General features: G+C 44.9%; 1 protein-coding gene across 1 annotated transcript; it reads left to right on the top strand.

Moving 5' to 3' along the window:
* The first annotated feature begins 5,082 nt into the window (after positions 1–5,082).
* Positions 5,083–10,298, top strand: LOC137144852 (olfactory receptor 6N1-like). Its single transcript, XM_067535339.1, has 3 exons — positions 5,083–5,430; positions 7,697–7,822; positions 9,363–10,298. The coding sequence occupies exons 1-3, from the start codon at positions 5,083–5,085 to the stop codon at positions 10,296–10,298; spliced, it is 1,410 nt and encodes a 469-aa protein (XP_067391440.1).

Genomic DNA, 10,298 nt, shown 5'->3' with positions numbered 1-10,298 from the left:
AAGCGTTTGGTGCCAGAAACGGACTCCTGGTTTTGGTGTCCTGTGTGGAATGGATTGTTGCCTGGGAGGCACGGGGTTTCTTGTAGTCCACTTAGTTCCCATCCAAGCTGAGTGACAATTTTATGGGTGAATGGTTAATTCTTTGAAAAATATTGTTTTGGATCAACAAACTATTTGTGAATTTGTGCTGAGTGTACCCAAGAGTTTTGCGAACATAAGAACAGCCGTACTGGGTCAGATCAATGATCCATCTACCCAGGATCCTGTCTTCTAACAGTGGTCAATGCCAGGTGCTTTAAAGGGAATGAACAGAACAGGACAATCATGGAGTGATCCATCTCCTGTCGTCCAGTCCCAGCATCTGGCAGTCAGAGATTTAAGGTCACCCAGAGCATCTTGGCTACTAGCTATTGATGGACCTATCCTCCATGAGCTTATCTATTTTTTTTTAACCCAGTTGTACTATTGGCCTTCACTACATCTCCTGGCAACAAGTTCCACAGGTTGACTGTGCATTATATGAAGAGATACCTCCGTTTGTTTGTTTAACCTGTTTCCTATTAATTTCATTTGGTAACTCCTGGTTCTTGTGTTATGTGAAGGGGTAAAGAATACTTCCTTCTTCACTTTCTCCACACCAGTCATGACTTTATAGACCTCTATCATATTCCCCCTCAGTCATCTCTTTTCCAAGCTGAAAAGTCGCAGTACTTTTAATCTGTTGCATGGAGTTAATCATTTTTGTTGCCCTGCTCTGTTCCTTTTCCAATTCTAATATATTTTTTTGAGATAGGGAAACCGGAACTGCACACAGTATTCAAGGTGTGGATGTACCATGGATTTATGTAGTGGCATTATAATATTGACTGTCTTATTATCTAGCCCTTTCCTAATGGTTCCTAATAATTTTAAAAAATGACCATTTATTCCTAACCTTTGTTTCCTGCCTTTTAACCAATCCACGAATGGACCTTCCCTCTTATTCCATGACTGCTCAGTTTCCTTAAGAGCCTTTGGTGAAGGACCTTGTCAAAGGCTCTATGAAAGTCCAGGTATACTAAATAACTGGATCACCCTTGTCCATGTGTTTGTTGACCCCCACAAAGAATTTGAATAGATTGGTATGATGCTGACATGGAACTGCTTTCAGTTTCCTTTACAAAAATTATGCAAGTGATGGTGAAAACAAAGGCTGCTCCTCTGTCTCTCTCTTTCCGTCCCCATTTCTCTTTCTCTCTCTCTGAGACCTATTACAAAATTTTGCTATCTTTTAGCCTCAGAGTCAGAACTGACACCTCAGCTTGTTCTGCCTTTGCCCATGCTTTGTTAAGTTAGGTACAACTAAGGTTATGCTAATTCTGGATAGGGAGCTCTGGACACTGGATTCATCTAGTGAGCCACAGAATTAGCAATCTATGGTAGATGAACATAGCCCCCATAGATGGAAAGCAGTAGCTAACTCCCATGCATGTTATACGGTGAGAGCAATGCTGAAAAAAAGAAAAAAAAAATCTAAAAATAAGGCAAACGACCAAGACATTTTGCATTAATCGTATTACTCAGGTGATGACAGGACCCAAGAATCCTAACTTCACTGGAATGACTCAGACTCTAAGGTCAGAAGGGATCAATATGATCCTCTAGTCTGACCTTCTGTACAATGCAGGCCACAGAACCTCACCCACCCACTCCTGTAATAAACCTCTAACTATGACTGAGTTCTTGAAGTCCTCAGATCATGGTTTAAAGACTAAGGTACAGAGAATGCACCAGCAAGTGAGCTGTGCCCCATGCCACAGAAGAAGACAAAAAACCCCAGAGCCTTTGCCAATCTGCCCTGGTGGAAAATGCCTTCCCAACCCCAAATATGGTGATCAGTTAAACCCTGAGCATGTGGGCAAGACTCACCAGCCAGACACCCAAGAAAGAATTCTCTGTAATAACTCAGAACCCCCCCTACCTAATGTCCCTTCACAGGCCATTGGCATGTCTACCACCAGTAGTCAAAGATCGGTCACTTGCCAAACTAGGCTCTCCCTCATACCATCCCCTCCATAAATGTGTCAAGCTCAGTTTTGAACCCAGCTCAGTTTTTTACCTCCACTGCTCCCCTTGGAAGGCTGTTCCAGAACTTCACTCACAGCACATCCTGCCTAAGATAGCCTTTCCCTGCTTAGTTTTCCAACTGGTGCTCCTACGAGAGAATCGTAGAAATGAGTGGGTAGAAAAGATGTCATAGGAAACAATCATGAATTTGTCTGGGTTGGAGGGTGATAATGACCCCTCATGTCCTTAAAACTTCTAGGTCTATACCTGACACAGTGAGTCCAGCGTGGAGCCAGGAAATGACTCTACCTTACATGTAGTGTGAACCCAGGCAGAAGAAATTGTTTGGTAATTTTACTTTATTTTTATAAAACGTCCTCCTTTGAACTCCTCACAGCATCCTTCACCACCTTGTTTCTCAAACTGTAGATCACAGGGTTTAACATGGGGGTGATGACGATATAAAAAAGAGCATCACTTGGTCTACGTCCCGTACGTGGTTGGATTTGGGCCACAGGTACATAGCACAGGCTAAGCCATTATACAAATGGGAACAGAGGCACAGAGGCTCGGTTTATTAAAGGTATTTAGATGCCTGGAGGTGTTGCATGCCTGAGTTAATGGCAACTCAAGATGGTTGAATAACAGGCTCAACTGGAATTATTGAAGCTTTTGATACGGTCTCTCACAATATTCTTATCAGCAAGTTAAAGAAGTATGGGTTGGAGGAATGGACTATAAAATGGATAGAGAACTGGCTAGAGCATAGGGCTCAACAAGTAGTGATCAATGGCTCCATGTCTAGCTGGCAGCTGGTCACAAGCGGAGTGCCCCAGGGGTCGGTCCTGGGGCCAGCTTTGTTCAACATCTTCATTAATGATCTGGAGGATGGGGTAGATTGCACCCGCAGCAAGTTTGCAGATGACACTAAGCTGGGGGGAATTGTAGATACCCTGCCAGGTAGGGATAGGATACAGAAGGACCTAAACAAACTGGAGGATTGGGCCAAAAGAAATCTGATGAGGTTCAACAAGGACAAGTGCAGAGACCTGCACTTAGGACGGAAGAATCCCATGCACAGCTACAGACTGGGGACCGATGAGCTAGGCAGCAGTTCTGCAGAAAAGGACCTGGGGGTAACAGTGGATAAGAAGCTGGATATGAGTCAGCAGTGTGCCCTGGTTGCCAAGAAGGCTAATAGCATATTGGGCTGCATTAGTAGGAGCATTGCCAGCAGATCGCGGGAAGTGATTATTCCCCTCTATTCGGCATTGGTGAGGCCGCATTTGGAGTACTGTGTCCAGTTTTGGGCCCCCCACGACAAAAAGGATGTGGAGAAGATGGAGAGAGTCCAGCAGAGAGCAACAAAAATGATGAGGGGTCTGGAGCACAAGACTTATGAGGAGAGGCTGAGGGAACTAGGCTTGTTTAGTCTGCAAAAGAGAAGAATGAGGGGGGATTTGATAGGAGCCTTCAACTACCTGATGGGGGGTTCCAGGAAGAATGGAGCTAGGCTGTTCTCTGTGGTGGTAGATGACAGAACTAGGAGCAATGGTCTCAAGTTGCAGTGGGGGACGTCAAGCCTGGATGTTAGGAAAAACTTTGTCACTAGGAGGGTGGTGAAGCACTGGAATGGGTTACCTAGGGAGGTGGTGGAATCTCCATTCTTAGAGATTTTTAAGGCCCCGCTTGATAAAGCCCTGGCTGGGATGATTTAGCTGAGGTTGGTCCTGCTTTGAGCAGGGGTTGGACTAGATGTCCTCCGGAGGTCCCTTCCGACTCTATGATTCTATGATTCTATTTAATCAAATGTTGTCACTCAGGGATTAGTACAACAGTATACAGAACGTGGAAAGAATAGATACAGTACCACTCTTTGATGTGAGGATGAGGATAAGGATAAAGAGCTAGCTCTGTGTCTCATCTTTACTCTATCTGGAGGGACACACTGTTTCAGTCAACCAAACTAAGTTCCCATACTAGTGTCATTATGTAGGATTTCCAAGCAAAGAAAACCTCTTTGCCAAAAAAACCAACACGTTCTGATGTCATTCCATACATTCTCAGTTTACCTAATTTATGTGTGAAGCATCATTCTTTACAGCTGAGAAGTCGAACAATTCTTCAAGGTAATCTCTCTCCATGGGTCCTTCTTCCCCCAACATCACCCTTCCCTATTAATTTCCCAACCGAAAACGTCTGCTGGAATAATCCCCCCTTATTAGTTTTCAAGTCTATATACTTTTCTGTCAGCATTATAGCTATATTAAGGAGATGGTTTCCAAGAATATCTGGAGATTTATAGTTAAGAATGAGCCATGGATTATTAAAAAACAGCCTACTGCATAAACTCCCAAATACGGTTACATATCATAAAGATTCTAAAGAATAGTTGATATATACCTGAATCAAATATACAAAAAGAACTGAAAGGGTTCATATTTATTAACGGATACTAACGAGTGCCTAAGTACCTAAAACCATTGGTAATTCGGTGCCAAATGGTTGTGGCATTTTAAAAAAAATTGCACTAGTTACTTACCTGCACCGTTTAGTGCCTACATAACTTTGTCAACTGGCCAGTCACTAAGTCCAGCCCTGCCCTGTTCCCAGCCCTGGTTGCTGACTGCCCTGGCTCCAACCCCAGGCTATGGTTCTTTTTTTTCTGACTCCATGCTGATCCTGTTTCCGCTCTGACACCTGGCTCCTGACTTCAGACCCACTCATTGGCCTCTGGTTCCTGAACACGGCGCTGGCCGCCAGCCCAGATTGGCCACATCACGGTCACTGGTCCAGCTCTTCCACAGACCCTATGTCTTTTATTTCAGAGACAGAGTGAGTGAAAGAGTTCTGTGGGAACTACCACTTACATTGTGTGAAAAATATTGCATTTCCTATTCCTGCTCCCCTGCCCCGATTTGAAAGCAGAATGAAAAGTTGGAGATGCAACGTTTTCTGTAGCAGGGACATTTAAAAAAATTCCACTTCACTAGGGGTGGAAATGAGTTTTTTCCCCAAAAAATCTCATACAGGGAGATGACCAAGCTGGCAAGCCACCGGGGCAGCTGGGGCTGCAAGCAGTGCACCTTGCCTGCCCGGATATCTCAAGGAGCCAAGCAACCCAGGGAGTCAGGCAGCCTGAGAGCACATCTCTCCACCTTTGCACCAGGCAGGCAGGCCAGGGATCCCAATTTCCTTTGCAGCGGAGAGAAGGAGGCCAAGGAGCTGGACTTCTTTGGAGCCCAAGAAGCCAGACAGCTGGGGAGCCCACCCACTTATCTAACCACCATGAGTGCCAATGGGGATTGCAAGCAACCTGGCAGCACAAGAACTGACCAGGCAGCCTGGAATCAAAAGGTGATGAGCAACCTGGCCGCCCATCAGGTGGGCACTCGGGGAGTGAAAAGCTTAGAGTTGACCAGACTGGGGAGCCAGGTGGGAGATTTGGACAGAATGGAGCTGGGACAGCACAGGGTGTCAGTCAACCAACAGATGGCGAGCCAGGGATCTCGGGGAGCTGACAAACTGGGGATCCCTGGGACATGAACAGTTCACTGGCCTGAGAACTGGGGGAGCTGGGCATGCCATCCCCTCACCCATCTGCCAACCGCCCAGCTTGCTGGCTGGTTTCCATCAAAATCTTTGACAAAATCAATGCATTCCCGCAGAACGTTTTGCACTTCCACTTAATTAGCATTTTCCAATAGACAATTGCCTAAGATCTAGAAGCAGAAAGAGGCGGCTGGCTCCTTCTGGAGGGAATTAGACCTAACCCCTGTGTACGTGTTGTATCTGCGTGGAAAGATGGTGAGTATGATGTGGCTGAGGCCCTCGGGGTACGCCACTCCCACCACAACTACTACACAATAATTCATAGATGGTTAAGGCCGGAATGGAGCTTTATCACCCTTATATAACACAGGCCAAAGAATGCTACCCACTTATTTCTGCTCTGAGCCCGGTAACTTCTGGACTAGAACATTCCCTTTAGAAAGACATGTAGGCTGAGATTTTTACACCCGCCTAAGGGAGTTAGGTGCTTCAATCGGATTAAAATTCAATGAGATGTTGCACGTTGAACCCTCTTGGGCATCTTTGCAAATCCCACCCCAATCTTAATTTAAAGACTTCCAAAGTGAAGGAAAATTCATCTCATCCCTCAAGAACCTGTTCCAATGACTTACTAGCCTCATTGTAAAAAATGTCCACCTGATTTCCAGTCTCCATTCATCTCATTTCAGCTTTGAGCCATTGGCTCTTGTTCTGACTTTGTCTGAAGGATATATCACCCTTTGTTATGAGATAGTTTCTCCCTGTGTAAGTGCTTCTCCAAGTCATCCCTTAATGTTCCATGGATTAAGCTAAAGAGTTTGAGCCCTTATTGATTTTATTATTGATTATAGAATGAGATTCTGACTGTAAGCCGGGTTTTCCAGCCCCCACATCATTCCTGTGGCTCTTCTTTGAGCCATCTCTAATTTCTCAACATTTGTTTTGAAGCATGCCAGTTGTTAGGATGACTTTCATTGTGATTTTGCTGATGATAATGTGTGTGTGCACTACAGACAGCAGAAAAAATCAGCGAAGCACACATAAAAACCAGTGTAGCATGAGCAATTATAGCTGGGTCCCCTGGTGCACAGTCCACAAAGATTATATTAATGTTAATGAGAGCCATCTGACTAAAGTCCTAGGCGGTTTTGAAAAGCTGAGCATAAAGACCCAGTCCCCTGATTGTTCAGGTTCAGAGCTCATCGGAGGAGACTTTCAGAACCACAAAGATTCAGGTCTTCTGTCTGGTAGTTGGGTTGGTAAAATATCCTAAGGCAGCCTACCAAAAGCTGAAGGAATACTCTCCCTGCAGTCTCAGAAGGGAGGTGAAGTCTCTCTGTTCCACCCACACATTCATCCATTGCAGATTTCTCTCTTGGTGCCAAAGGTATGTCTTCTGTTTATTTATTTATTTTGCCTGGAATCTCACACGATGCCAAGGAAGCACAGGGTCAGATTATCCTCTCAGTTACACAGAGCCATTGAAATTAACCGTGTTCACCAGTGCAACTCCGAACCGTATTTGTGGTGTGTCCCACCATCCATTCAAAATAAAAGTGCCAATGCAAGAGTGCTACTAAGCTCTGCTCTGCTCCCAGTTACCTTGTTGTGAATCCAGACCTGCACTACTGAAGATAAAGCAGAGTGGGTCCATTGGATTCAGTTTAAAAGGCTTTCTTTGAATTGGATGATCTCCATGAGAAGTTCAAGCTATAGATCGATAACACTCAGCCTGATTCTCGTGACTCTGATACTACAACTCCACTGATTGCACCAGAGTGACTCCTGATTGCCCTGAGGTGAAGGAAAGGAGGATTAGCCTCACAGGTTCCAGTGGAGTTACTCCTGATTTGTGCTGGCGTGAATGAGAAGAGATTCATGGGAACCCACCAACATAGGACTGGAAGGGACCTCAAGAAGTCAGAAAGTCCAGCCCTGGGCACTGAGGTAGGACCCAGTAAACCTACACCAGACCTGGCAGGTGTTTTTAGCAACTTGTTCTTAAAATATTCCAATGATCAGAATTCCACAACATCCCTTGCAAGCCTGTTCCAGAGCTTAACTTCCCAATATCTAACCCATGTCTCTCTTTCTGCAGAGTATGCCCATTACTTCTTGGTCTACCTTCAGTGGACGTGGAGAAAAACTGATCACCGTCCTCTTTAAACCCTTCACAGAGCTGAAGACTTTTAGCAGGTCTCCCCTCAGCGTCTTCTTTTCCAGAGTAAACATGGCCAGTAGGAATCTGCAGGGTTATTTTCCATCCCATAGATTACCTTTTGGGGGAGAGTGCGGGCTTGAAGGAAGCTCCTTCCCTTTTAATGTTACATACACAATATTCTATTTTCTATTTGGGGGCCCTGGGGTGAGAATCCTCTAGGTGGGTATCAGACATTGAGTCAGAGCAAGGTACAAGAAAAAAAGATTAAAATCAGATTAAGTGAGAGGAGAATCCACTTTCACCAGTGCAGCTTTTTCTTAACAGGGTGAGTGTATGTAGAATGAGCCACAGGGACCTAAAGAGAGTTACTCCTGATTTACACCAGTGTGAGTGATAGGACATTTAGACTCTAACATTTCAAGTGAAAGCTAGCAGGGAATGGGCGGTCATAAGTACCACACTGAAGACTATGATCCTTGAGGTTCATTTTCAAACACTAACTAACTAAAATGCAATTATTTTCTTCACACTAATTTCTTGTGTCATGTACAGCTTACATTGTCCAGTGACAGGTGATTTACAAATACAGATTTTTATTGGTAAATGTCAGTAAACATCTATTTCACTGATCAAACCGATGAAAAAATATTCAAATAATCAAATATACAGCTAGACAATGTAAGAAAAATGCTGTCTGAGAACTTACAGAGATATATTTACTTTGACATGTGAATCTGAGTTTTAAAGGATATAAAGCTTTAACATTTTGAGTATCCATGCGTATTGTTATTAAATATTGTCTCATGCAGCCTATTTTCTGATCCCTTTCTACGTTCCCTCAACTGTGAAAATTTACATCAATAAAAATAAAAACATCCTTCAAATCCATCATTTTGCACAGCTGTGGGCATTTAAATTGATAATCAAAAAAAGGATTACAAAAAACATTGATATTATCCATCAAACTTATTTAAAATATTTGAATTCTGCCACGCCTACAAATATACCATAGATAGTACTGAAGCAATGGTATAGAGGGACAGAGGTTTCAGATTAGATAAATAGAGAGATCACTACTTCCACATTATCCCTCCCTTTCTATGTGTATAATTTATCTTTTATCTGAGGCAAAGATTTTTCCATTGGTGTCCACATTCCATAGGCAACTTTTAAATGCCACTCCACTTATGTGCACTCAGCTTGAACATCCGATCCAGAGGACGGCCGGGAGATTTCTGTAGGACACCTCCGGTGGCTAATTCAGAAGAGAGGTGGAACTGATAGATCCAAGGAGTAGTGCGTGTGAATGCTGACGTTTTACATTGGCTGCCTTTCAAGTCTATCCTGACTAAGATATTCAAAGCCTGAAGATCATTCTTCTTCATTTTATTGGGAATTGGGTGTTCAAATGTCCTGGGTAGCTTTGAAAATCTGAGACTTAATACAGCCCTAAAATTGACTTCAGTGGTTGTCAGGGAGGAAGGAGAGTTTTCATGGAGCTATGTCAATTTACACCAGCTGGGCATCCGGCCCATTTACTCTGGTCAATTTAAACCTGGGGATCTGGCTGACGCACAATACGTTTTTCCTCCTTCTTGCGCAGATGAGACCCACCGCCTGGGGAAATCACAGCACCGTGACCCAATTCACCTTCCTCGGCTTCTCCCATCACCGCCACACACAGGTGATTCTCTGTGTGCTTTTCTTCCTTATCTACACCATCACGCTGATGGGAAACAGCCTCATCATACTCATCACAGTGCTGGACTCTGCCCTCCACACCCCCATGTATTTCTTCCTCTGCAACCTGTCCTTCCTGGAGATCTGCTACACCTCAGTCACCCTGCCCAAGATGTTGCTCAACTTTGTCTCAGAAGAGAAGACCATCTCCTTCTCGGGTTGTGCCATCCAGATGTATTTCCTGATCTTCCTTGGCACGGCGGAGTGTTACCTGCTGGCCGCCATGGCATACGACCGCTACAGGGCCATCTGCTCCCCACTGCACTATCCCGTCATAATGAACCCCACAGCCTGCGCCCAGATGGTCGCTGCCTGCTGGATCTGCGGAATCCTTATGCCCCTGGGCAACGTCTCTTGGATCTTCTCTTTGTCCTACTGCGAGATCAACCACTTCTTCTGCGACATCCACCCCGTGCTGAAGCTGGCCTGTGGGGACACCTCCAGGATAGAGGTCTCCATTCTCTTCATCAGCATGTCAATCATTATATTCCCCTGCCTCCTGGTGCTGGTGTCCTATGCCCGCATCCTCTCCACCGTCCTGAAGACCACTTCCCCCGATGGAAGGAGCAAAGCTTTCTCCACCTGTTCCTCCCACCTCACCGTGGTCATCTTGTTCTACGGCTCCACCTGCGCCATGTACCTGCGGCCCAAGTCCAGCCACGTGGGTGATGTGGATAGAGTGATGGCCCTGGTTTATACAGTCTTCACACCCATCTTAAACCCTCTGGTCTACAGCCTGAGGAACAAGGACGTTAAAGAGGCTCTGAGGAGACTGAGAAGGAGGAAAATATTTTCGTAA

This window comes from Emydura macquarii, unplaced genomic scaffold (genome assembly GCF_026122565.2).
Source record: "Emydura macquarii macquarii isolate MOO-44397 ecotype Brisbane River unplaced genomic scaffold, CSIRO-AGI_Emac_v2 contig_3487, whole genome shotgun sequence".
Lineage (NCBI taxonomy): Eukaryota > Metazoa > Chordata > Testudines > Chelidae > Emydura > Emydura macquarii.
This window is presented reverse-complemented; position numbering and strand designations above follow the sequence as displayed.

Coding starts and splice junctions, on each gene's coding strand:
- LOC137144852 (XM_067535339.1), top strand. CDS start 5,083: ATGACCAAGCTGGCAAGCCACCGGGGCAGCTGGGGCTGCAAGCAGTGC. Junction 5,431..7,696: donor GCAACCTGGCCGCCCATCAG/GTGGGCACTCGG, acceptor CTCTTTCTGCAG/AGTATGCCCATTACTTCTTG. Junction 7,823..9,362: donor TCAGCGTCTTCTTTTCCAGA/GTAAACATGGCC, acceptor CTTCTTGCGCAG/ATGAGACCCACCGCCTGGGG.